Genomic DNA, 27,554 nt, shown 5'->3' on the forward strand with positions numbered 1-27,554 from the left:
AAATCGGGGTTAAATTATTCACACTATTTTTAACTGGTTATTTTTATGCAGCAGAAACTGGACCTGGCTATATACGGTAACTGTAGCTAAAACTGCTAGTATTTGTCCTATATGTTCTATTTGATTTCACCTTTTCGTAATTAATGTTTGTTTATCCGTATATTGAGGACGATTGTGACGTCAGTGAAATAGATTAACTGAACTATTGGAAATAATAGAAACCATTTGTCAATTTTTACAACTATGTATTCATTACTATTTTGCGAAATTATACATGTTTTTCAACAAATTGTTAACTCAAAATTATGAATCGGCGTTTGATTTAATATGTTTTTACTTTTTTAGTTTTTTTTTAATACTTACTAATTCATGCGCGTGTTTTTGTGAGTTTACTGATTTACTGACACAAATATTAATAATATTTTTAATAATTCAATTCAAAGTGACAGTTATTTACTTAAAATATATAGTTAAACAAGATGAAGATAAAAAAATAAACAATAACAGTTGAAGAAGGCATACACAAAAAAAGCAGAATGCTTGTGGTAGACATGCCAAAGACAAAGATGAAATTTAAACAGACAGATAACAAAGAAACTTAGAAAAAAAATGTAAAACTATCAAATACATAACGTAGGTAAACAGTCGTCTTCTGAAGTTTAAAATAGATAATAATAAGAGGCATGGCATAATATAATAAAAATTATTATTTGGATATAATATACCTTTTAAGTTTGACAGAAAAAGTTATTTATATACCGCAGAATGCAAGGCGCCTCTAATTATCGGCTATAGTCCGTAACTTGTTTGTGAAATGTACAAATTTATGATGATGAATATTATTGATGTGTACTAACAAAGATACCCGCCCCAGGGAAGGTTTGCAGTTGAAGACCTTAAAACTCAGGTACAGGCATGAATTTTAAATATAATATTTGGTTAATTGTACATAAATCAAATATTTGTAACAGAAATCAAGACGAAAAAACATGAATTTCTCTTAATATGGCCAAATACAAAATTTTGCAAAATTCTTCCATAAAAACCAGGAAGACCTTTTTTCAGTAGTTAGGTAGTTAACCTAATGTAATAACATGTCTTGTGACTCCCTAGAAGGTGAAAAAAGATGGTGGATATACGGCGGATAATTTTTGCTATAGCATGAAAATAAAAATTTGAAGTTGAATAAAAATTCCAGAAATGTAATATTCAAGTTATATTACCTATACTTAGTCATCTGATAAAATTTTTTACCACACTGTTTACTTTTCGTAGCTTTTTAAAATGCCTCTCTATTTACAAAATTTGTGTACAAAAGAATAGAGATTTTACTGTGTAATTTGAACTATCCCCCCCCCCCCCCCCCACTGATAAGAAAGTGCTTATTTTCAACAAGCTCGTGTAACACAAATAAAATCCCAAAAATTATGAAACATAGGGGAAACTATAGATCGATAATTATTGGAATGTATGATCAATAGAAATTTTTTGCCCGCACCTGGCCTTTCCAATTCCAATTGACATGATGATAACCCTTAAATAGATGACCAGAAACACTTTTACTAGCTCTTTAAAAAAAATTTAATTGTACTTTAATGACTTTGATAACAATGACATTGTTATTAAAGTCATTAATTCATTAAAACTTGTTTGAATATAAAATTAATGGTAAAGTTGATAAATACCAAACACAATGCTTTTAAAATCTCTGCATACCTGTGGATTGTTAAAGTCGCTTTTTTATTATTTGAAGAGATAAATTTATTTCTATTCGTTAACAATGAATTCTGCAAGTTAAGTTCAACTTGCAGTTTATTTTTGGTTGATTGGTCAGCAATAAAGCTTTTTTGTCCATTTTTTCCAGTATACCTAGTCCAATTTCATATATAGTTAGTGATGCATACATTTTAATTGGCTGTATTAAAAGCCGACCTATACAGGACGTTACAGTACACTTGGTCTCTATTTGGTGGTAACTCAGATGAAACTGTTTGTTCTGGTAAATATATTAGAGATAACACCAAATCCAAAGAGGTCCTTCTGAACCTCCATTCCAGGTGCTAATGCTTGGTTCCCACTAGAGATGCAACACAACGACGTAACACAACGTAAAGGATTTGATTATGCAAACGGTCGCTTGCCATTGCATCTACGTTCTTACGTTGCGTCCAATTGGGAACCAAGCTAGTAGTCATGGGTTAGGATCTTTTTTGAACGGGTTAAATTATCAAAATATTGTAATTTTTACCCCAAAAATGTGTAGTTTGGAACTTTAAAATAGTAATAATACGTCTTTAAATATATATTTTGTTGTTGTACCAACAGATTTATAAGACACAAGTAATGGCTTACAGAGCTCAGACGCACAACATTGAGGAGAATATCCATCGGAATTTGAAAATACAAGACACAAACCAAAATAACGACAAAGCAAAAGAATCGATAAAACCAAATTCGCTTTCCAACTTGTATCGAAAGGATTCCGACTCACAGCTTTCCATCATGGAAGAAGCGTACAAATCGTTAATTGAAAGTGTAGGGGAGGACTCGAGTAGGGAGGGGCTGAAGAAGACGCCCGAAAGAGCTGCCAAAGCGTTAATGTTTTTTACAAAAGGTTATGAAGAAAAAATAGAAGGTAAACAATGTTTATTTTTATATTATTTATTTATATTGGGTGACCTCTTTAGTCAATGACTGGTCTCCAAGAGGGCCCACTTATAATCAGTGGCTGTGAGTGAACTAGTGCACTGGTGACCCCTTCAGTCAAAGATTGATCTCCCAGAGTGCCAGGTTAGGATCAGTGGCTGTAAGTGAACTGGTACACCAGTGACCCCTTCAGTCAAATACTGGTCTCCCAGAGGGCCCACTTATGATCAGCCGCTGTGAGTGAACTGGTACACCAGTGACCACTTCAGTCTAAGACTGGTCTCCCAGAGGGCCCACTTATGATCAGTGGCTGTGTGTGAACTGGTACACCTGTGATCACGTCAGTCTAAGACTGGTCTCCCAGAGGACCAAATAAATAATGAAATGAAATTAAAATGGTAATCTTGCATATAAAAATTGTTAAATATAAAATAAGAAATGAATGAAAAACCAACAAAACTGTGACTTTCTACCTCTGTTATTGGAGTAAAGTACATTAAAGTACATTGTATTTATAATGCCAGATCTTAGGGATTAAAAACTTAGTAATAAAATCGAATAAATTATAATCTCTCATCGACCACAGTTCTGGTGGTAGAACAAATCTTGTATTAAGGACTTTAATTTTAAATTTAAACGCTTTTATTACAGTATTTGTATCTATTTATTGTTTATTATTACAATAAAAGATTATAAGTAGAATAGCTATGTTATTGATTTATAAACAAGCACCAAGGATTTATTAAGTCATCTTCGTACTTGGCCACACGTCATACCGTTTCCTGTATCACAAAACATATTATTAAAAACCTGTTGCGTTGGCCTCTTAAAGAGCTTGTGACGTAGTACCAACCTATTCATAAAACGCTCCTCCTCGTTGAGAGTTAATTACGATCTCAATGGCTCAACGATGCTTCACCATTGACATTCAAATTATCCTTAATTTTTGGTATCTAATAAATTACATGACAGTAATAAAAATAATATACCACACCAGTTTATGAGAATGCAATAGTCGATGAGGCGTGTCAAACGGGTGAATTGAATATTACAATCACTGATTTAATTTTGATAAAACAAGTTGAAAGGTCGTTGCACTTTGGCATACTTGTCATGGAGCATGCCATACTTGAGTATAAGCAGACGATAAATACAACCCCCATTTTGTGCTCTTGCCCCAGGGTTATAAGTTAACCCCCAATATATTTCCAGTAAGAGATATATCAGATTGAATATCCAGTCATATACTAAAAATGTATTTATTAATTTGAAATGATAAAGATGAGGAAATCTGTGAGAATGATGAGAAAAAGTCACCCAAACCAAGATTCGAACCCGGAACCTTCTGCTTGATATGCAGATGTCCTAACCATTAGACCATGAGATCTGGATTGTAGATATATATATTGCATGCCTGCCTCTGGTATAACCCCACTAGAACACAAAAATGTGCCGAGTTTGGAGGGTGGGACTTTACCCGGAGAAACCCTGGTTTAGGAAAAAAATTGGTATAGCATGTAGTACTAGTACTTTCAACTTAATAATTAAATAAATATTTTAATATTTATTTGCAGCATACTGTACAAATTGCCTATAATTAATGCACGTTTCTATTAACTATTTATATTTCTTGGTAAAAGGAAATTAAGATGTACAAATGTTTACTTCCTGTGTCAATGACCTCGTCCATATTCATTGTCCGCCCGCGATAAAGGTATTTGAAGAAATTAATTTGTGTAGTTGTAGTAGTACTAGTACTAATTAAAAACCTACACAAAATGTAGATTGCTATTTGGATATACTACTACGCATGCAATAAGGTAAGTTCACCAGAGTGTCTTCTTTTTAATGTCAACAATTTATTTTTGTAATAATTAATTTTATTTCCTCTTTTATTACTAATTTTAATAATTATATCCTTTCAGATCTATTAAACAATGCAATATTTGACGAGGACCACGATGAAATTGTTATTGTCAAAGACATCGAGTTTTTTTCAATGTGTGAGCATCATTTAGTACCGTTTGTTGGAAAGGTTGGTACATATTTATTTTGTTCAATGTTTGATCATCAGTGTAAAATAAAGTGGCAACTGTGGCTTGGTGGTTAACATACTGGGTTCAAATCCTGATAATGGAATCTCCCAATACTGACCACCTTTGACCAATTGACTGTAAATTTCTATGTCTAGCGAAATAAAAAGTTTGCAGTATTATTTTGTCTGCTAACACAAATGTTACAGTCGCACAGACACGAAACTGCCGGCTGTTTATTGTCTCTAGACATGATACTGTATCAGTAACAGGTTAGCCGTCTTTCTTTTCAAATGGCCTCTTTGATCACTTACATAAAACCACAGTGCAATGTTATATAATATACTGTATATAGTACTTGCACTGATAAAGGGTTAGTGTTGCCTGAAAGCTCTGCTAACTTTTCTGGCTGTTTTACTTATCGTTTTGATTTAGCTTTTCGCTTTTTTTTTTGTATCTCCATTGAGATCCAGCCACTGATACCCACAGCATTGTCATTTTTTAAGTGCTTATTTTTTTTGTATCTCCATTGAGATCCAGCCACTGATACTCACAGCATTGTCATTTTTTCAGTAATTTGCCTTTGGATTTATAAATATATATAGTATAGTATAATATATAGCATTATTATTACTATTTGTATTACATGTGAAAAGAAATTAATAATTAATATTGTTGTACTTTGATTTACTTTTGTTTTTTTAAGGTATCTATAGGTTATCTACCAAATAAACGTGTTATAGGACTAAGCAAAATTGCTAGGTAAGTATTACTACGGACATTTTTACCCGTTAACTGCTATATTAGCAAAACCCCTGCCTTGTTTGTTTTGTATTTTGCATTGATGTAGTATCTCAGATTCAGATTAGGTTGGTTTGTCCTTACTGCCAAGCATACTAATGAAGATAGGAACAAATCCTGTGTAAACACACGTTAAAGTATTCATTCATACGTACAGTATAGAATAAAACACTTGAGATTACAAATTACAAATCTGAGCTTATCATTGGAATATAGATTTTAATTGAAACTATTGCATATTGCATATAACGCACACAGTGTATTGTATATCCTTGCTGTGTGATTGGTCGATTCCACCTCATATTATTAGGAATTTTTTTTTTTTTTTTTATATAGAATTGTTGAAATGTTCAGTCGCAGATTACAAGGTATTTTCGATAATATTTTGTTTTATGTATCATTTTATTATCATTTTATTCATATTCATCATAATTATTAATCATAACAACATCAGTATTAGAATAATTATTATCAACATGATTATCATTTGAATCATAATTACCCACATCATCATTCAATAACCATTGTTGTAGTGAAGCTATCACTTTTCTTCAACCAACAGTGGAAGGCACCAATATCAGTTTGCTCATAAAATATATATATATTTTTAAAAAACACAAAGATAAAATTTATATAATAATATCTTTCAAAATACATTTAAATTGCAAAATGCTACAGTTGAAGATATCTAAAAATTATTTAATAAAAGACATAAATTACCATGCTTGCCTTCAAATCCTGAGGTCCTGGTTCAATCTAGACCTAGTGATTGTATCTTACGCATTTTTTAACTACACTCCCTAAGCCTCAAATGACACTTAGTTTATAAGCCAGATAAACAACAACAAAAAGTTGATCCATCCTGTTTTTGCATAAGAAATTGAAGTTGAATTATAAGATTTAAGATCATTATCATCATTATCATTCTAATCAGAATAATTTTCTTATATTTCATTAGTACAAGAGAGGTTGACCAAACAAATAGCTGTAGCACTGACAGAGGCAGTTGCGCCGGCAGGAGTAGGTGTGGTGATTGAGGCATCGTAAGTAGTTTAATCATTTATTATTTACTATTATTATCAACCAACACGCATTATGATAGATTTCCTCGCCGTAGTGTCCACATCAAACTAGTGAGGTAAATATTAGGCCATGCTATGACCCCATTTACACTTACAATTTGGGCCGGCCCTAGGTTTCCAATAGGAATTGTAAATACTCCATGTGAAGTTAGGCCAGCCCTGGGCCGGATGTAGATCTGGGCCACCTCTAAAGTAGGTCCAGGAGCAGCTTATGCAGTGAACCGTGACCAAAAGATTCAGAAAATTTATCTTCAGGGTTGTCGTTTAAAACGTAAGTGTAAACATGTTGGATCGGGCCTAAATGATTAGTTTGCACCCGATCCTGGGGCGGTCCACGACACAATCGTAAGTGTAAATGGGGTCTAAGATAAATATAATAAATATATTTCATAAATATGATAAATTGAATACTGATTAAAATTTTTTTTTTAAAGACATATGTGTATGGTGATGCGTGGAGTTCAGAAATTGAACAGTCAAACTGTTACAAGTTGCATGCTGGGGTATTTCCGTGAAGATCCTAAAACAAGAGAAGAGTTTCTTGCCCTTATAAAGTAGAGTTTGTTAACAACAAACGTACAGTGCATACATTCTAAAGCCGTGACCGGCGTTGGCTGGTTGGGAGAGCAATTTGTGACAAAAAAATGGCTTAAATATGTATTTTCTCCCAAAAACATAACAAGAATTAAGAATATAAACAGACCTTGAATAGGCCATTTTGCAGTTTTAATAAAATTATTCACTTTTATAGAAAAACAAACAACACTTTCACTTATAAAAATACAAAACAAATCTAACCAAAATGTTATTCTTTATTTGAAAAATCCATTGTCTAACCAACAATTCTGACTATTTAAGTTTTTTTCCTATCCAATTTTTGGACATTTAAATGGCATATTCAACAAAAAACATTTTTTAGGGGGACAATATATCTTTAAGTACAAAATAATATTATATCCTTAAGCTCTGTCTACACTATCAAACTTTATGTGACAAAACATGTGATGTGCCCATATATGGACATGATGATGTCATATCAGTACCATATTTTGGCGCATCACTACCATATTTGTCACATCACTAGTTTGATAGTTTAGACAGAGCTTTAAGAAGAATTGTATATGTTTCACAAATTGCTTACTCTCCGCTTACCGCTGGTGTATGGCTTTGAGGCCAAAATATGTTTTTACATAGAAAATATATATAGGGATAACTCAGGCTAATTAATATAATATAGTGGACATATTTTATTATTTATAATTTTGGGGTGCAATTAATCATGTGAAATACTGGATTATGGTTTGAGCTAGTTTGTGGGGCGTAAGACCGATTGTTTGACAATAGAGGGAACCTTAACTGCGGCTTTATATTAGTTTGCCGGATTTGTTATCAGTTGAGTCGTCTAAAGTTGTTTTTCAAAAAGCGAATCAAACATTCCTCAGCTCTGATTGGTTGAGCATTTTTTTTTTGGCCATAGAAAATGTAGATATAAGCATGGACCTATCAATCCGAATAGGTTCATAATGTAAGTATGTACACACATGATAAATATACCATTTTAATGAAGACATGAGGCGATTTATACATTGAACATTTTTCATTGGACATTATAGGAAAATATAACATATTTACAGAATGTATTTAAACTTTCTAAAGCATAGCTATCAAGTCTATTTTTATGTAGCTAATTGTGAATATAATTTTAATGTCATTAATATGTATATTATTCGGGCATTATTGATTGTTTCAATTTTTATTTAAAAAGTAGAATATTTTAAGATATTAAAAACCAATTTTTAGGGGAAAAACCGTTGATAATTTCGAGAAATGCTTTCGGGTTATAATTATCTTGTTGGAAAGAAAGGTATTCAGAAGTGCGCCACCAGTCATTGACGAAACTTCGGTAGTTTTGTATCTAGGCGTACTTCCTCCGTAAATTGTTCAATCGTGGTTCCGCACCATTTGCGTTAGATTATACGCATGCGTAGAGAGGGATTTGGAAGACGGACGAAACATGAGTACGCATGCGTATAAGCTGACGCTTTCGATTCGCATGAACAAATTCGCCTAGTGGAAAAGTGACTTCAGTTGCGTGAAGTGGGAGACCAAGTTTTATCGTACGTTTTACGTACAGTAGGTAAATTAGTCGTACATTCATGGTGGGTGCTATGTTGGGGAATTAACCATGTAAAACTCAATGCAGTATCCGTGTTTTAAAGGGTAGCTCCGTAATGTAAAGCGTGATTTTCACTAGAACGCGACGTATCGACGCAAAGTGCTGTATTGCGTAATCACAAGTGAGAGCCGACGACGCAATATAGTGTTGCAAACATCGCAGGTTTGATTTTTCACGCATAATAATAATAATAATAATAAGATTTTTATAGCGCACATACCACTCCAGAGTGCTCAAGGCGCATGCGGGGCCAAACACAATTATTAGAACGGCATTTGCTTACGTTGCGTAGATTGCGTTACGTTGCGTCGCTAAAGCGTGGTTCCCACTAGCGACGCAACGCGAGGACGTAACGCAAGTGAATTGACCAATCACAAGCGATGGCTTATTCGCTTGTGATTGCTAACTGTCTATAACTTCGCTTGTCATTGGTTAAAACGATTGCGTTGCGTTTACGTCCTTGCGTTACGTTCTAGTAAAAGTTACCATACTGTTTATTTTAAAATATGTGGCAAAGCTTGGTTATTCTCACTAAGACGAAACGCAAGGACGTAACCCAACGTAAGGGATTTGACCAATAACAGGTGATGGATTATTCGAACTGTCGCTTGTCATTGGTCAACTCGTTTGCGTTGCGTCTATGTCTTTGGGTTGCGTCCAAGTGAGAACCAAGCTTCAGCGATTCAACCAATTACAATCGATGGATTATTCAAATTTTCGCTTGTCAACTTGCTGTCTGTCTTTCCCTCAGAAAAATACCTTAAATTTACATAAATGAAAGCCAGTTAGCATTACAAAAATCACCAATTTCTAAGCCTTATTTGACGTCACACTCGTTAATTAGCTTTGACGAATCAGGATCTAAATGAAATTATTTCAAGGAAAAGTTCCCCTGGGGTGTCCCAAATGAGGGGTGGGGGCCGATTCTACTCTATTCATAACATTTATTTTGGAGCATGTGCAGTACATGTTCAAAAGACAGATGTCGGAAAAATTTGATTTGATTTTATCGACCAGGAGTTTATTAATCGCATATTAACCATGGAGTAACTCACCCCTCCATTGTTTAAGCTTTACCGTAATAAATATATTGATTTTTCGTCATCTAATTCGTTTCTTTTATGTTTTTTTTTTGCCTGATAATTCGATAAATTCCATTCAATTTTCTAAATCCGACATGATTTCACTAATCTTCTTTAAACAAAATTTCAACAAGTTAGTTCAGTCTGTTGTTGATGTTGTAATTGTAACGTCGCTCGTTGAAACTACTAAAATCAACATGAATGCCTTTAAGAAGCTACTTGGTATCACTCTCATAGTCTTGGTAAGTAAAGCAAATAAATTGATCGAAATTCCTGTAACGTCTAAAGGCCAGTTTACACAGACGAGCGGTAACGGTAATGAAAATATAGAATCTATATTCCTTATGACCATTTACACACACCGACCGCGGAGCGTACGGCCGGCGGGCGGTTTCCGCTGATTCTACGTCGGACAAGCTACGCGGTTTTCCGCTTACCGTTACCGCTCATCTGTTGTGTGAATTGGCCTTAATATAATCATGGATTAAAAATTCCTTAATCCATGATATAATATGGATATCAAACCAACCTAAAATAAAATGTGTATGGATTATGTCTTCCGTGTGCGCGGATGATACGAGAGTTGTGTTTAATATTTAACCATGGAGAAATATTATTATAGGCCTACGTATTCTTCTCCATACTAAATCAAATTTTCAAGTAAACATCTTTCATGAACATGCACTACCGTAATTACAAGCATCTATTTATTAATTCCACCAGTTAGTACAACATTGTGCCTTTGCGCAAGATGAAGGGACAGCAGAAAACCAACAAGGAACTGACGAAGGAGCATCTGGTGGACAGGCGGAGAATGGAGACGTGGTGGAAGTAGGAGGAGATTGCACGCCCGGTGTCCATTATTGTATATATAACCTGCCGTGTTGCGACGGAACGTGCCATCACAGTCACAAGACTTGTCCTACCGGATCCATAGTAAGTGTACAATCTATTATCTATTAATTGATATAACATTTTTGGATGAAGTGGGCGCGGGCGGGGGGAGGGGGTGTCCCGGGGGTTATTCTAGCTTTTAATAAACGTAATGTTAATGTTAGTCTTGGTTCCCCAGTAGGACGCACACAGCACAAGGACGTAAGCGAACCGTATTCGCCGTCTGTAGGCTTGGTTCTTACTAGAGACGCAACGCAAGCGAGTTGACCAATGACAAGCAACCGTTCGAATAATCCATCGCTTGTGATTGGTCGACGAATCACTTACGTTGCGTTACGTCATTGTGTTGCGTCTGTAGTAGGAACTGTAACACAGTATGCACTCAACATAACATACTCATGTTTATTCCCATAGGCAATAAACAATGAGCCAGTGGTAATCAACCAGGACAACAATGAAATCTCCAAGTAGAACATCGATAACGTTTCACAACCGCCATGTAAAAAAAATATTATAACAGGCCTTTAAACTTAGTTTGCTAATACCAACTTGCACTCTAATAAATTAAGATGTCGCTATTGGATATTTATGAACTGGATTTGTTTTAATATGTTTCTGGAACCTTACAAACTCTCCCAATAGAGATGGCAAGGACGGCGTAGACACATCGCAAGCGAATTGACCAATGACAAGCGACTCGTTCAAAATAATCCAGCTTGTGATTGGTTGGTCAAATATTAACCCATGTTTTAACGCATTGTTAGGATAAGATGCATTAAGCTTTGGCACGAGGAAGTATTTTAAGATATTAAAAACTAATTTTTAGGGGAAAACCGTTGATAATTTCGAGAAATGCTTTCGGGTTATAATTATCTTGTTGGAAAGAAAGGTATTCCGGAGTGAGCCACCAGTCATTGACGAAACCCAGGTAGTTTTGTTCAATCTTGGTTCCGCACCATTTGCGTTAGATTTTACGCATGCGTAGAGAGGGATTTGGAAGACGGAAACATGAATACGCATGCGTATAAGCTGACGCTTTCGATTCGAATGAACAAATTCGCCTAGTGGAAAATTGACTTCAGTTGCGTGAAGTGGGGAGACCACGTTTTATCGTACGTTTTACGTACAGTAGGTAAATTAGTCGTACATTCTTATGGTGGGTGCTATGTTGGGGAATTAACCATGGTACTCATGTTGATGAATAAATTAATGAAATGTATAATTTGTGGCTAATTTGTTCTTTTTAAAACTCAATGCAGTATCCGTGTTTTAAAGCTCAGGTACAGGCATGAATTTTAAATATAATATCTGGTTAATTGTACATAAATCAAATATTTGTAACAGAGATCAAGACGAAAAAATATAAATTTCTCTTAATATGGTCAATTACAAGGTTTAGGAAAATTCTGCCATAAAAACCAGGAAGACTTTTTTCAGTAGTTAGGTAGTTTAACCTAATGTAATGTCTGGTGACTCTCTAGAAAGTGAAAAATATGGTGGATACACGGTGGATAATTTTTGCTATAGCATGAAGATAAAAATCTGAATTTGAATAAAAATACCAGAAATGTAAAATTCAAGTTATAATACCTATATTTTAGTCATCTGATAACTTATTTTACCACACCGTTTATTTTTCATAGCTTTTTAAAATGCCGCTCTATTTACCAAATTTGTGTACACAAGAATAGAGATTTTACTGTGTAATTTGAACTATACCCCACTGATATGAAAGTGATTATTTTCAACAAGCTTGTGTAACACAAATAAAATCCCAAAAATTATGAAACATGGGAAACTATAGATCGATAATTATTGGAATGTATGATCAATAGACATTTTTTGCCCGCACCTGGCCTTTAAAGGATAGCTCCGTAGGCCTAATGTAAAGTAAAAGTTACCTTAATGTTTATTTTAAAATATGTGGCAAAGCTTGGTTATTCACACTAAAGCGTGGTTCCCACTGGCGACGCAACACAAGGACGTAACGCAACGCAAGTGAATTGACCAATCACAAGCGATGGTTTATTCGCTTGTGATTGCTAACTGTCTATAACTTCGCTTGTCATTGGTTAAAACGCTTGCGTTGCGTTTACGTCCTTGCGTTACGTTCTAGTGGGAACCAAGCTTTAGACGCAACACAAGGACGTAACGCAACGTAAGGGATTTGACCAATAACAGGTGATGGATTATTCGAACTGTCGCTTGTCATTGGTCAACTCGCTTGCGTTGCGTCTATGTCTTTGCGTTGCGTCCAAGTGAGAACCAAGCTTAAAGCCCCATTGGCCCTACGTTTTTTAGATCTAATTTAAGATCACAAACTATATTTAATGTAAAAATAATACTATATGGTCCTATTGCGATAACTTTTTTCGTCTTTAAACGGTTAAAAATGTGAAAAATAAATCGATTTTAATAATTATAGCGGCCCGCTATAAATCCCAAAATGCATTGCGCGCGGATTGATATTTTTGTTTTTCACCTGTAATTCGCCCACTTTTCGATCGATCGTGAAGCCAAAACAAATGGAAGACTCCTAACTTTTCAGCGAAAATACCGGGTGTTCCCCAATTTGTATCAACGGAGTCTGGCAAAAATAGAAAGACAATTAATGCAGCAACTATACAACGTCAGGCTAGGTATATAGCCTAGCTAGCGTACGATGTTCGTACGTTACCGATGTTTACCAGCTAGGCCTACAAAACTAAACCTAGCTAGGCTAGGCCTGAGACCGTCCACGAGAGGTCGATCGCCGCGAGCTACTTAGGTAGTGCATTGTTTCTCACTTTTTATCATAATTTACCATAAAACGTACATTTAAGACAAGGAATGACATGGTTTAATGTTTTTAAAGTGATATGTATTATTTTCCAAAAAAACGTCCAAAATTGCAGGGAAGGGGTCTTTAAGCGATTCGACCAATTACATTCAAATTGTCGCTTGTCAACTTGCTGTCTGTCTTTCCCTAAGAAAAATACCTTAAAGATGTATTGTCCCTTTGACTAATTCCAAAAAAAATAAATAAATAAATATTCGAAAAAAGTGGGTCATTTTGAAGTATCATAATAGTTATTAACTTTCACCAAAAATTAGTCGAAAAAAATCATTTAACTGAAATACAGACGTTTTTTTGTTCAAAAAATAACTTTGACTTCCAGTCAAAGTTTTCGATCAAAACATATCTCATAATGCAACGCGCTTGTTTGGCTACTCTGTATGCATAATCATAAAACTTCCTCGCGATCCACCTTCTCAACCGTGACGAGTTGTAAACAATCCTAATTAGCATCATGCATAATGCATACTCGTTGTTTGAAATCTTTGTTTACTTTTGCTCGCGATGATTTTTTTTCCAGACGAAATGTAATCAAATTAATCTACCTGTTAATTACGTAAACTTATTGGTTTTGGCTCAAATTTTCGACTTAAAGTGAATAACTTTAATATTACTTTGATATGGCCAATTTAAATTTAGAATATTTTGACCTTCATTTTTTTGTGTTTCAAAGGACAATACATCTTTAATTTACATAAATGAAAGCCAGTTGCATTACAAAAATTCCTCTATCACCAATTTCTAAGCCTTATTTCACGTCACACTCGTTAATTAGCTTTGACGAATCAGGATCTAAATGAAATTATTTCAAGGAAAAGTTCCCCTGGGGTGTCCCAAATGAGGGGTGGGGGCCGATTCTACTCTATTCATAACATTTATTTTGGAGCATGTGCAGTACATGTTCAAAAGACAGAATTCGATTTAATTTTATCGACCAGGAGTTTATTAATCGCATATTAACTCAACCTTCTATTGTTTAAGCTTTACTAAATATATTGATTTTTCGTCATATAATTCGTTTCTTTTATGTTTTTTTTTGCCCGATTTCAAAAATTCGATAAATTCCATTCAATTTTCTAAATCCGACATGATTTCACTAATCTTCTTAAACAAAATTTCAACAAGTTAGTTCAGTCTGTTGTTGGTGTTGTAATTGTAACGTCGCTCGTTGAAACTACTGAAATCAACATGAATACCTTTAAGAAGCTACTTGGTATAACTCTCATAGTCTTGGTAAGTGAAGCAAATCAATTGATCTATATTCCTTATTAATTTACACACAACACGGAGCGTACGGCGGGCGGTTTCCACTGATTCTACGTCGGACAAGCTACGCGGTTTTCCGCTTACCGTTACCGCTCATCTGTTGTGTAAATTGGCCTTAATATAATCATGGATTAAGAATTCCTTAATCCATGATAAAATATGGATATCCAACCAACCTAACATAAAATGTGTATGGATTATGTCTTCCGTGTACTGTGCGCGGATGATACATGAGAGTTGTGTTTAATATTTAACCATGGAGAAATATTATTATAGGCCTAAGTATTCTTCTCCATACTAAGTCAAATTTTCAAGTAAACATCTTTCGTAAACATGCACTACCGTTACGCACAATTACAAGCATCTATTTATTAATTCCACCAGTTAGTACAACATTGTGCCTTTGCGCAAGATGAAGGGACAGCAGAAAACCAACAAGGAACTGACGAAGGAGCATCTGGTGGACAGGCGGAGAACGGAGTCGCGGAAGTAGGAGGAGCGGGAAACTCGTCGGAAGTAGCTGGGGACACGGAAGAAAACACGTCAGATTGCAGGCCTGCCCAGCATTGTATACATAACCGGGCGTGTTGCGACGGAACGTGCCATCACAGTCACAAGACTTGTCCTAACGGAATCATAGTAAGTGTACAATCTATTATCTATTAATTGATATAACATTGTTGGATGGGGTGGGGGCGGGTGTCCTAAGGGTTATTTTAGCTATTAATAAACGTATGTTAGTCTTGGTTCCCCAGTAGGACGCAGCACACAGCACAAGGACGTAAGCGAACCGTATTCGCCGTCTGTAGGCTTTGTTCTTACTAGAGACGCAACGCAATGACGTAGACGCAACGCAAGCGAGTTGACCAATGACAAGCAACCGTTCGAATAATCCATCGCTTGTGATTGGTCGAATCACTTACGTTGCGTTACGTCCTTGTGTTGCGTCTGTAGTAGGAACTGTAACACAGTATGCACTCAACATAACATACTCATGTTTTATTCCCATAGGCAATAAACAATGAGCCAGTGGTAATCAACCAGGACAACGATGAAATCTCCAAGTAGAGCATCGATAACTTTTCACAACCTCCATGTAAAAAAAAATATTATAATAGACCTTTAAACTCGGTTTGCTAATACCCACTTGCACTCTAATAAGTTAAGATGTCGCTCAGATTGGATAATCATTCTTTCCCTTTTCAGGGAATTTATTAGTTCAATGTATATTGAACTAATAAATTTCCTGAAAAGAGAAAGATTATAATTATTACTATGAACTGGATTTGTTTTAATATTTTTCTGGAACCTTTTAGTAAAGTACGACCTCTCCCATAGAGATAGCAAGGACGACGTAGACGCAAAGCAAGCGAATTGACCAATGACAAGCGACTCGTTCAAAAATCCATCGCTTGTGATTGGTTGGTCAAATCTTAACCCGTATTTTAACGCATTGATAGAATACGAGGCATTAAGCTTTGGACGCAACGCAAAGGCGTACGCGTGACGTAAGTGATTTGACCAATACCAACGATGGATTATTTTGTCGCTTGTCATTAGGGGTTAACTCGCGCCTGTGTGCGTCTACGTAAGTGTTTTCGGCTCTAGTGGGAAGCACGCTTTAGTGGAAGACGATCTGTATCTCTCTCAATGTGTCCCGGCGGCCATCACTTATCAATAATAATATTCTTAATACAAGATGTTAAAATAAGTTAATTTATGGTGATGTATTTCGATTAAAAAAGTCTATTTTTAAAGTTTCTGCTACATATGCCTATTATTCCACCCCCTCTCCCTTGGTGGTAGGCCTATATTATTAAGTGTCTCAGTGACGAGGTTTGGTCGTATCAAATGTAGGCTTCCATTTAAGACTAAGCTAGCTTTTGATTAATGATAAATTCAGGTGTTAGACTTTCTGGGGTTACAATAAACTGTCATCTAAACTGTAAACAAAACAAAAAGTGTTTATGTATCTTTATTTTCGTTCAGCTTGCATTTCGTCGACCAGGAGGCAAGTAATTTTAACGAACATACATGAAATTGAATGAATGAGACACACTAGCCATATTTGGCTATTAATCCAAAATCAATACGATTACCGATATGAACAGATTGCTATACACAATACTGAGGCCTTTTTGACGCAGTCGTATTTAGAGTTAATCCAGAACAATTATTGATTTATTTGTTTACAGTGCAACACTGAGTTTTATTCAACGGTTTATAGCATACGCATGAAAAAAGAAATGCCTCTACATTGCCTGTCTTTTCTGCCGATAATAATATAATTATTACCGGTATTATTAGCCACTATAAGTTCGGCGTTTTTCCCAGATTTATTACATTTAAACTATAAGTTTGTTTTCATAATATATATAATGATATTTATTTGATGGCATTTTGCATCTGCGGCATACGTTAGACAATAAAAAAAAGAAAACTTGATTCTGAACCGACACTCATCATATTAGCGGCGCGCACACTTTATTAGACAAAAACTAAGAACTTTCAAGTTTTTAAAGTCTATTATTATAGAGGGCGGAAACAATTCCGACAATCTGGAAGTAACATGAAACATTCTTACAAAGGATATAGATTAAACATTTATTTAGTCTAAAAAAACTTTAAAATAAACTTATATATAAAAATAATTTTATTCATGTGAATTGAAATTGATTATTTTAATTATATCGATAATACACAGTTATCACAAAACGTGTACTGGAACTAAGGTCGAAGGTCATATCTCTTTGAAACGTGAATGTGCAATTTGTGATATAAATAAGCACATCAAAATGAGTTCTATTGGAACAGGTGTAAGTATATTACCTCTATTTATATCTCGAAAAAGAATGCAATGATGTGTTCTTTGCTTAAGAATATTAATAATAATGTTTATCGCTAGGCCTAGCCCTCTACTAGCTAGGCCTGTCAATCCATCTATTTAAATATTTATCATCCTCCCACTCACACGTCTCACCGTGTTCGGTAAGACGGTAACCCGGTTAGGCATAGCTTACGTTATATAGGCCCTAGTGTCACTTTTTAAACGTAAAGGAGGAGCAGAACATCATAATATTACTAGATAGGCCTTTCTTTGGTGGAATAAATGTAGGCCTAGGCTATCCTATCTATGCCTAGCCTAGCTAGGCCTCGTTTTCGAAATAAAATAAAATGTTTCCATTCATTCAATCAAAAATAAGTCAAATGACGAATGCATATTATTAAATTATTATTCATTATTTAAATTAATTATTATAAAAATAGGCCCAGTCTAGTAGTATAGACTATAGTAGCTAGGCCTAGCCCTAATTAAATAATAAGTAAGGCTATTATATGTATGTCTAATCAGATAATTCCTCCATCCATGTCTATAATAAATAATGCAAGCATGTCTTTAGGATTACCAATATTTTGTTATTTATCGGCACGGTTGACACTGTGCCATTGCATTATCATTATGTTGCCATTGTTGTTGACTGCCAACCAATACAATACAAAATGGTCACTTTATAAATTTGAAATAAAAACAAATCAAACTTTTCGTTTTGTAGTATGATCTTTCAGCCTCCCAGTTTTCACCGGATGGCCGTATTTTTCAAGTAGAATATGCTATCAAAGCAGTGGAAAACAGCGGGACAGCCGTGAGTCTTCGCTGTAAAGATGGTGTAGTTTTTGCTGTAGAAAAGTTAGTTAAATCGAAGCTCTATGAATCTGGAGCAAATCAAAGAATCTTTAATGTTGACAGGCATATAGGAATGGTAAGCAAATTACTACTTTTAGGTACTTCCGATTCATGTCAGACCTTCCTTCCCAGTCTCCCAATAATCGAGGGAGTTTTCCAATATTTTGAGGCACCTCCTGTCTTCTGCTAAAGGTGCAATTTTTCTTTTTCGTTTTTAAATCTTTTTTTTCTTTTTCTTTTTTTTTTCTTTTTATCTTATTTCAATTCATATGGAACAAATCAACAGTTCAACTGGAAATCATTTGTCACAGGACAAAAGTACATCGACAAAGTCCACAGAAACAAATTACAAACATTTCTTAATTTTGAATTTAAATAAAAATAAACAATATTAAAGAAAATATCAATAGTGGAGTCAAAGGCAATTTATGAAAAAAAATGTCAATTTATTAATTATTATTCAGACTCTACTACTTGGCTCTAGAATTACCTAGTTATAATCAGCCTATGCCACACCAAACAAAAAAATCACCTGGCATAAACCCATATTTGACTATAAATGCTGATGCTGATAAAATAGCCCCCTCTATGATTTAATATATTTTACAAGCCTTCATATTGTTTGGCCATGCTTTCATATTAGTAATTAATTTTTTTATTTTTTTTTTCACGCAGGCTGTTGCAGGACTTTTATCAGATGCTCGTCAGGTTAGTAAATTAAAATGTATAAATTACAGTTCAAATAAATAAATTAATGTGTTTATGGAGTTCTAATAGAACTTAAAAAGGTGAGAAAATACATATATCACAATTTGTTATGTTTCTGTATTATTTATTAACTTGTCCACAGGTTTGTGAAGTTTCTAGAGATGAAGCAGCACATTATAGAACAACATATGGATCATCAGTCCCATTAAAGGTAAATGGGACCAGAATATATATATATTAATTAATATTAATAAGTATCATAATAATTAGACCAAAATAGATTGTATAATGTATTAACACTTATTATGATTGAACAATTAATATACAATTCAAGATATTGAAAAAATAAAAATTTTAACATTTAATTTTGATCTGGGTGAAATAAATTATTTGTTGAAAATAATTTCCAGAAACTTGTGGAAAGTGTGGCTGGATACGTACATGCATACACGTTGTTTGGATATGCCAGGCCGTTTGGTTGCAGGTTTGTTCAGGCTTTTTAGTAAATATAGTAGCCCCAATTGTAGTAAATATTAGTAGCCCCAATTGTAGTAACTAATAGTAGCCCCAGTTGTAGTAAATATTAGCCCCATCTTTAGTAAATATAGTAGCCCCAATTTCAATATTTGTCATTTTTACAATCATTATTTTATTTTCTAGTGTGATGTATGGATGTTTTGATAAAAATGGACCAAAATTATACATGGTAGACCCTTCTGGCGTGTCATACGTAAGTATATGATATATTTGTTTATGTATAATTTTAAACAAAATTAAAGAATGACCCTTTTGATTGATTTGTAGGTCTGTCAAATTTAAATATAATTAACGGTGAGTATAATTTGAGTATTGTAAAGTATGTAACAGCAGTGTTTAATTAATTATATAATAATCATTAATAATGATTAAATTTATTTTAAATCTTTTTCTTTTAACCAATAGGGTTACTTCGGTTGCGCCATAGGAAAAGCAAAACAGACAGCGAAAACAGAAATAGAGAAACTGCTCACGGCTGATAAACACATCAAAGACATGACATGCCGTGATGCAATCAAAGAAGCTGCTAAAATGTAAGCAAGTATACTCACTCTAGTATAACCCTATCTATGTGTGGGATTATAACCGAGGACCAGAATCCAGATCTCTTAACTCTCCCGATAATTGCCGAAGGTCCCCGATATTTCGAGGCAACATCCTTGTGCCTGCTAAAGGTTCAATTTCCTCCAATCCTTAAGTGTATGGGAAAAAAAACACAATTTATTTATGTACATTTACCTTTAATGCACTTCTACTAGGCCCTAGTTGGTTAAATCTACTTTGTGGAGGTTTTCATCTCTGTCAGTTGGTTTAAAATAAAATAAAGGTGAAAAATAATGTGTTTCCATTTTTGCCTTTGCTTCGTCTGGAAAATAACATTGTTTACTATAGGAGCAAATGCATCAGTTTTTAATAGCACCCTTTCATTTCATTTCATTTATTTATTTGACCAACAAAACATAATATACAATGTACAAAGATGAATTGGTCAGGGACTGCTAAAGTAATACGATTACTGAACTACAAGAGTCAGCAGTCCCATGATCTTAACTAAAATAAATACTGTATATAATTTTATAAACAAATAAAGAATAGCACCCTCTATAGTTTGATGTCTTTAAAACTTTATAGCTCTCTCTATAGCTTTCATAAATTCTCCTTTACTATTTTAAAAGTTTTGTATGTTTTTCTATGTATTTATTTTTCTTCCTATGTAGTATTTATGCTGTTCATGATGAAGTTAAGGATAAAGCTTTTGAATTAGAGTTGAGTTGGGTAGGAGAGGTTAGCAATGGTATTCATAAGATGGTGCCTAAAGATGTCGCTGCAGAAGCTGAGAAATGCGCTAAGGTAATATACTAAACACTGTTTCCATTGGCGTAATGGCTATGAGCGCTCACTGGCTATCTCAAGGGGCCCCAGGGATCAAGGGGCCCCAGTGCTGGAGGTACCCTTAGGAGTGCTAAACTAGGGGCCGCTCACTGGCTATCTCCAGAGGCCCCCCAGGGATCAAGGGGCCCCAGTGCTGGAGGTCCCCTTAGGAGTGCTAAACTAGGGGCCTTTGCCCTGTGCGTTACGCCACTGCACTGTTCTGGTTGAGTAAACAAAATTAAAAGAAAACATTTGTTTTTTATTCTCTCATTTATTAAGTTACTGTTGTAAAAAAAAAAACATTTGTTGCTGCAGTAGAACTATTTTGATACATTGTACGTGTTTGAAAAATTTTAAAATTAAATTGAATTGAGAGTTATTATGAGAGAGCACTAGGTTCGTATGCAGAGGGTACACATTCCTTACTCTTGCACGTTATAAATTAAACTTACAAAATTATTTTTTAATTTTTAGGAGTCGTTGGCAGAGTCGTCAAGTTCTGAAGATGAAGAAACATAAACAAGTTTGGTATCTAATTTTTCTAGATAAAATATGTAAAAACATTTTCTTTGTCCGACGGTGAAAACTGCACCATAATATTGTGCTTATGTAATGTACTTTCAGTTTTCAATCGAATTTAAGTTTATTTCAAACAATTATTTGTACAAGCAACATTTCGTCGGTAACGCCACAATAAGGCAGTTATGTGGCTACAGGCACTAGGAGCGTGAAATAGATTTGTGTTTTCATAAAAAAATACTAATGTTTAGCCATAACATACTACAGTAGTTCATTAATTAACAAGATTAGAATGAACCGTTTAATTGCCAAATTATCTACGTTTGTAAGCGTGAAAATAAACTTTCTAAATTATACATTTCTTGAAGCTAAAATGATGTGTTTTTTGGCTACTAAACCGTGTTTTTCGCGAAACGTATGTATCAAACAACTACACAGTTAATATCACTTTGTGTCGTCACTAGCATGTTAATTATATTACCGATACATAAATTGAAATTGTGGGACAAACTAAGCGTCAAGACTAGGCTATGTTAACGAAAAAAAGGTTTAAATTCTTATTTATGGAATTAAAATGAGAGACCAGTGTTTGCGATTTCTTCATAAGTTTCAGTAAATTTGAATTTATTTGTATTTTTTAATAAAGCAAATCGAGTATTCTAGTGTCAACATTTGTTTGCCCTTTAATTCAATACATACAGTAGTAATCTAACTAAATTCATGATATTTAATATTAATTCAAGCATTCTAGTTTAAAAATTTGTAAATTTGTTTGCCCTTTAAATCAATACATACAGTAGTAATCTAACTAAATTCATAATATTGAATATTAATTCAAGCATTCTAGTTTAAAAATTAGTAAATTTGTTTATGCAATTCAACACATGCACAGTAATCTGGCTAAATTCATAATATTCATTCATAACATGTCGTGATTTAACATTTGGTTCTTTTTGATCTTTCATCATCAGGAATAACAATAATACAGGAAGCAGATAATAATAATCAGTATGCAAATAAGGATTGATAATAGTATAGAAGGCATAAGAAAATCAAAACAAAAGGGTAGCTGATAGACAAACAAAAGTCATATAAACAGCTTTTAACTCCTTTAAATGCTCTCAAACCACAATTTATAAAAACTGTACTACAGTAAGGCTATGGACAGTATTATTTATTTCTTTATAAATAATATTTAAAATCATTTAATTAATTTGAAACTACAAAGGAATCTGTGAGAATAAGAAAAAGTCACCCCAACCAAGATTCAAACTTGAATTCTGAAAATTATTATGTTTTATACTGTCGCCCTGTTTTTGCATAGTTATCTCTCTAGTTTAACTCTATGTATTTTGTTCCCATCAGTCGTATATCATCAACATTATCATAATATTTTTACGGTATAAAATAACCACAATGTAACATTTTTCTATAAACATTTATTAAAATAAAATCAAGTCTTTGCAGTACTATTTATAACAACACATTACCTGATTATTTTTTTGTAAAATACAATGTTATCATTATATATTATTAACCAGTCTAAAAATGTCCATGTTAAGGTAAAATTAAACTCTTAAATATTTCTCTGATTTAATATCAAGGTTATGTTTAAATATTTAAAACAAAAATGAAATACAATTTAACTGGATGGGAAATTTGTTATGGTCACACATTTTAAAATAAACTTTACTGTAAATTGTTTTATCGATTTAGAAAAAACATCAAAATACTACTAGTTAAAATATAAAATGATTTGACAGTTTTAAATTGTCACAGTCATGTTTTTTTTAAATGCATAAATATAAATTGAAAAATGTTAAAACTAGTTATCATAAAAAAATAAAGGTTAAAATATAGAAAAATGGAATATAAAAAGTATTTACACATATTTACATTTCCTTTACATAGTACCTTGTGTTATGGAAAAAATTGTCTTTTATTTAGATCTTCTTCTGTAGCAATTAGAGTTTATATATTTCTAGATTTTGATTTGACATGTCTTGATCGTTTTGCGCTTCTATATGGACTTTTCGTCCTATTTATAATAACTGATTGCGTTGACGAAAGCAGCTCCATCACACCGGGGGCGGTGAAAATTCTGAAACCAGTTAAGACGGACCTTGCACCAACTGAAGCATGCGTGATCATTGAAACAACTTCGGGACCGCTGAAGAAGTCTTCTTCGTCGCTGAAGAAGTCTTCTTCGTCGCTGAAGAAGTCTTCTTCGTCGCTGAAGAAGTCTTCTTCGTCGCTGAAGAAGTCTTCTTCGTCGTCTTCATCAAAACTATCGGAGGAATCACTTTCGTTGAGGTCGTCTTCATCCGAGTCATCCAAGAAATCAGAACGCATGCCGAGGACATTTATTGTTGTGTCTAAAAAAAAAATTTGAGAATAATAATTAGCATGGTTAAATGAGAATGAAACAAGTGTTACAAATTAATAGAAAAAATGATTGAACAAATAGAAACAAAACAAATGAATAGCATTTAAAAAATTTTTGTCCAATTAAATTAATTTTTAAAAAACATGATTAGTATTGAATGTACAGTGAACAAAAAGGGCAAAATGTATGATGGTAATTGATTCTATGGTGAGAAAAATAAAGTCATTAAAATGTATCGATATTTAAAAATGTATTTGACATTTCATTCAAATATAATTATATATATATATATTTTATCTGTATTTTTTTGTTAACCGTTTGGATCAGGTGCCGTTTTCGGCCACCTCGACTTGTATGGACTATACCATTATAAAAAGATGGGAAAATAGGGTTGTCCCATTTATTAATTGAGTGTGTTAATGTGTTAAAATACTGCTGCTTTTGTTCTTTTGTTTAGTGCATTTGTTTCAGCATGGAGGTATTTATACCTCCATGGTTTCAGCAACAAAGGGAAAACAACTACGCCCTGCAATTAATTAACGCCCAAGAATTAATTGCAGTTTTCAAGTTAATACAGTATATTATGGCTCTTTATTTCTATATATTTTTTTAGTTATCCATCCCTAATATAGATATATTAGGTGGATTCCCTAAGGTGGATATTGAATAATTTTTATGGATTTATAGATATAGAAAGTATATAAAGAAATTAGTTTTTATTCCAGTTAAAAATAAAAAATATAATTTATCTAACGATAACACAGTAGCAAATTTTATAAAGATGATAGTAGTACATTTAATAAGATCTAGCACACACCACTGATTATTAGGTAATCAGTAAAACAAATAACATTATAATTATGTCAATAATCTGTAACAGAACGTTTGTAAAACGTAATCGAAACATTTGAAATTGCGTGTTTTTAGGTGTGGTTTTTCTAAAACGTTTCTGTGAAATACATGTTCTAAATGAACAACGTTTGCATCAAAACGTTATAATAACGAATGTAAAACAGAGATGATAATGTCCCCATGAAGAGGGTGATTAGTGTCTTCCAATATAGCATGGAATACATCGGTAAGCCGTTCGCTGTAGACAACAATTACTTTCCCCGCTCTACCCAGCACCTTCTCAATTTGTTCTTTATCTCCCTTACATGCCTTACTGATATTCCCAGCCCAACATACAATATCCTCAAATAGAACATCACTGATTAGTAAACAAAACATTCTATAGTACAAATATCCTGCTTTACCCCAAACGAACCGAGTTTCCTCAAACAGTACAGCCTTGTATTTAACTTCTTAACTATATGGTCAACATGTCCACCCATTTAAGCTTTAGTCAAACACTACTCCAGATACTTATAATTGTTAGCAATCTCTACTTCCTTTCCTTTAATTATTGTATACTGTCAGACCAATATTATCTTTTCGAAAATCAATCTGTAGTTATTGTGGCAACAATTTTCTTGAAGAAATAAGGATTGATTGAATAATCGTTGTTATAAGTCCACCTATAGCCGAGTCGTCTTAAACAAAAATACATAAATTATGTCGTCAATGAATCTGTTACCATTTTGTATCTGTATCTACAATCGTTTCATTAAATATTAAATGTAAATGTATCAGGTGATCAGTAAAGCAAACATACATATAATTACGTCAATGAATCTGTTACCATTTTGTTTCTGACATTCGTTTCTTGGGTTTTAATCCATGTTGGGATTTATCCCTTGCAAATAAAAAATATGATTTATCTACCGATAGGATTGGGCCGATTAGAATGCATTTGCCAACATTCTTTTACATATTTCACAACATTATAGAGTGTAGCTATAATTTAACCGATTGTAATGTAGTATTTTTAGGATATTTTAATATCGATTGTACTGTAGCTAGTATTTAAATTTTTTTTAAATATATGTTTTGATTCCGATTGTACTGTAGTATTTAGTTTAGTTGTATTGTACTTGTAGTTTAAAATGTTTTAATTCTGATTGTACTGTATTGTTGTAGTATTTAAGATTTTCTAATTTTGAATCCGATTGTACTAACATTTAATGTGTTTAAATCTAGATAGGCATAACATAGTATTTAATATATTTAATTTTGATTATACTGTAGTGTTTAGTTTAGATATATAGTAGGTCTATTAAGTACAGAAGTATACCTACTTATATATGGTTAATATAATAATATAATACATTTATTGTTAAAAAATCTTGGCACTCCGTAACACAGTACAAAAAAAGTACATGCTTACTAGTTTTTGTTCTGTATTGTTCCTTGTAGTTTGTACTGTAGGTTACATAACAGAACAATTGTATTGTCTTCCCATTCAATAGACACCCTTCTCTACATAAAACACCACACCCCTATCATAATAATAGTATAGTCCATATAAGTCGAGGTGGCTGAAAACGGCACCTGATCCCAGGCGTACTTACTCATTATAAGTATGTGGTTGAATGTTTCATCGTCTGTCAGACGGCTCATTGCCGTTGTTGGACGTCGTGCAGGCAGCCTACGCTGGCTTTCGTTGTTTCGTGCAGTTTGCGATCGTGTTCGTTGGCTATTCGATTCAGACATTTTGTTAAACAAAATCCAATAAAAACTTTTCAATAAATATTGCTGATAAAATTGAACGTAATGTTGCAGTAAAACTCGAATAAAAAGTGATACATCTAACTGTCGGGTGCTGCTAAATATCTTATCTAAAGTTTTCTCAGCTATCCAATCAGATATCACGATATTCTTAGTAATATGTACTCGCATTTGATTGGTCGTCTTACCAAAGTTTGTGCCCGACAGTGATTTTCTTGCTTTCTTTGATTGGTCCGCTCGTGTGTTAAGGCGTGGCTTTTGACCGGTGTCACTTAATGCACTCGCTAGATTACAGAGTTCTTTGATGTTACCGAATCGCTGACGGACACTAGCCTGATTTTTGACAGCTTGTAAAACAACTTGATAACAATTTGAAAGAATAATTTTCATGTTTTTGACCATGGAGAATTATTTCTCCATCATGTTTTGACGATCAGATCCCTACGATTAATTAATATACATACATTTTTTAAACAAATTATTTCTGCAACCTGTATACTGTCAGTATTCCTGTAACTGTATACTAAACAAGAAATATTTCTTACAAAAAACGCTGCTCGCTTATTGAAAAATATTTTTTATTTCAAATGTTTTTGAATGTGTCATTTTATTGTCACATAATAGATAGTTATTTTACCTGAAAAAATGTAATTTAAAGCAACAAATACTTAAATTGTCTGTCAGACAATGGTTTTTGGGTTTCTTTTCATTTTTTATATGTGAATAAATATTACTTTTTTGTTACAGAAGTGAATACTCAATTTCTGTCACTTTAGTTAATTTTATTGCTAAGGTCAAATCTGGGGGTCACTTCATCACCCTAGATATTTCAATTGTGAAGTATCCTATTACAAACACAAACTTTAATGGACTGTTTCGATAATAATTCAATGAATATCTGACACTGACAGTGAATATAGGGATT

The 27,554-nt window shown here is 33.6% G+C and overlaps 4 protein-coding genes across 4 annotated transcripts; all 4 read left to right on the plus strand.

Moving 5' to 3' along the window:
- Positions 1-1,986: 1,986 nt before the first annotated feature.
- LOC140061151 (GTP cyclohydrolase 1-like) lies at positions 1,987-8,170 on the plus strand. The gene is made up of 7 exons (XM_072107616.1): positions 1,987-1,999; positions 2,326-2,635; positions 4,572-4,681; positions 5,386-5,441; positions 5,817-5,848; positions 6,439-6,523; positions 6,997-8,170. The coding sequence occupies exons 2-7, from the start codon at positions 2,344-2,346 to the stop codon at positions 7,118-7,120; spliced, it is 699 nt and encodes a 232-aa protein (XP_071963717.1). The 5' UTR covers positions 1,987-1,999; positions 2,326-2,343; the 3' UTR covers positions 7,121-8,170.
- Positions 8,171-9,878: 1,708 nt separating this feature from the next.
- LOC140060572 (uncharacterized) lies at positions 9,879-12,255 on the plus strand. Its single transcript, XM_072106846.1, has 3 exons — positions 9,879-10,062; positions 10,544-10,756; positions 11,129-12,255. Exons 1-3 carry the CDS (start codon positions 9,916-9,918, stop codon positions 11,183-11,185), a joined length of 417 nt encoding a protein of 138 aa, XP_071962947.1. The 5' UTR covers positions 9,879-9,915; the 3' UTR covers positions 11,186-12,255.
- Positions 12,256-14,668: 2,413 nt separating this feature from the next.
- Positions 14,669-16,776, plus strand: LOC140060300 (uncharacterized). The gene is made up of 3 exons (XM_072106447.1): positions 14,669-14,783; positions 15,201-15,455; positions 15,828-16,776. The coding sequence occupies exons 1-3, from the start codon at positions 14,739-14,741 to the stop codon at positions 15,882-15,884; spliced, it is 357 nt and encodes a 118-aa protein (XP_071962548.1). The 5' UTR covers positions 14,669-14,738; the 3' UTR covers positions 15,885-16,776.
- Positions 16,777-17,554: 778 nt separating this feature from the next.
- LOC140060632 (proteasome subunit alpha type-3-like) lies at positions 17,555-22,301 on the plus strand. Its single transcript, XM_072106926.1, has 9 exons — positions 17,555-17,632; positions 18,371-18,577; positions 19,177-19,209; positions 19,352-19,420; positions 19,620-19,693; positions 19,870-19,939; positions 20,152-20,279; positions 20,964-21,096; positions 21,592-22,301. Exons 1-9 carry the CDS (start codon positions 17,612-17,614, stop codon positions 21,634-21,636), a joined length of 780 nt encoding a protein of 259 aa, XP_071963027.1. The 5' UTR covers positions 17,555-17,611; the 3' UTR covers positions 21,637-22,301.
- Positions 22,302-27,554: the final 5,253 nt, after the last annotated feature.

This window comes from Antedon mediterranea, chromosome 10, assembly GCF_964355755.1.
Source record: "Antedon mediterranea chromosome 10, ecAntMedi1.1, whole genome shotgun sequence".
Taxonomy (NCBI): Eukaryota; Metazoa; Echinodermata; class Crinoidea; order Comatulida; family Antedonidae; genus Antedon; species Antedon mediterranea.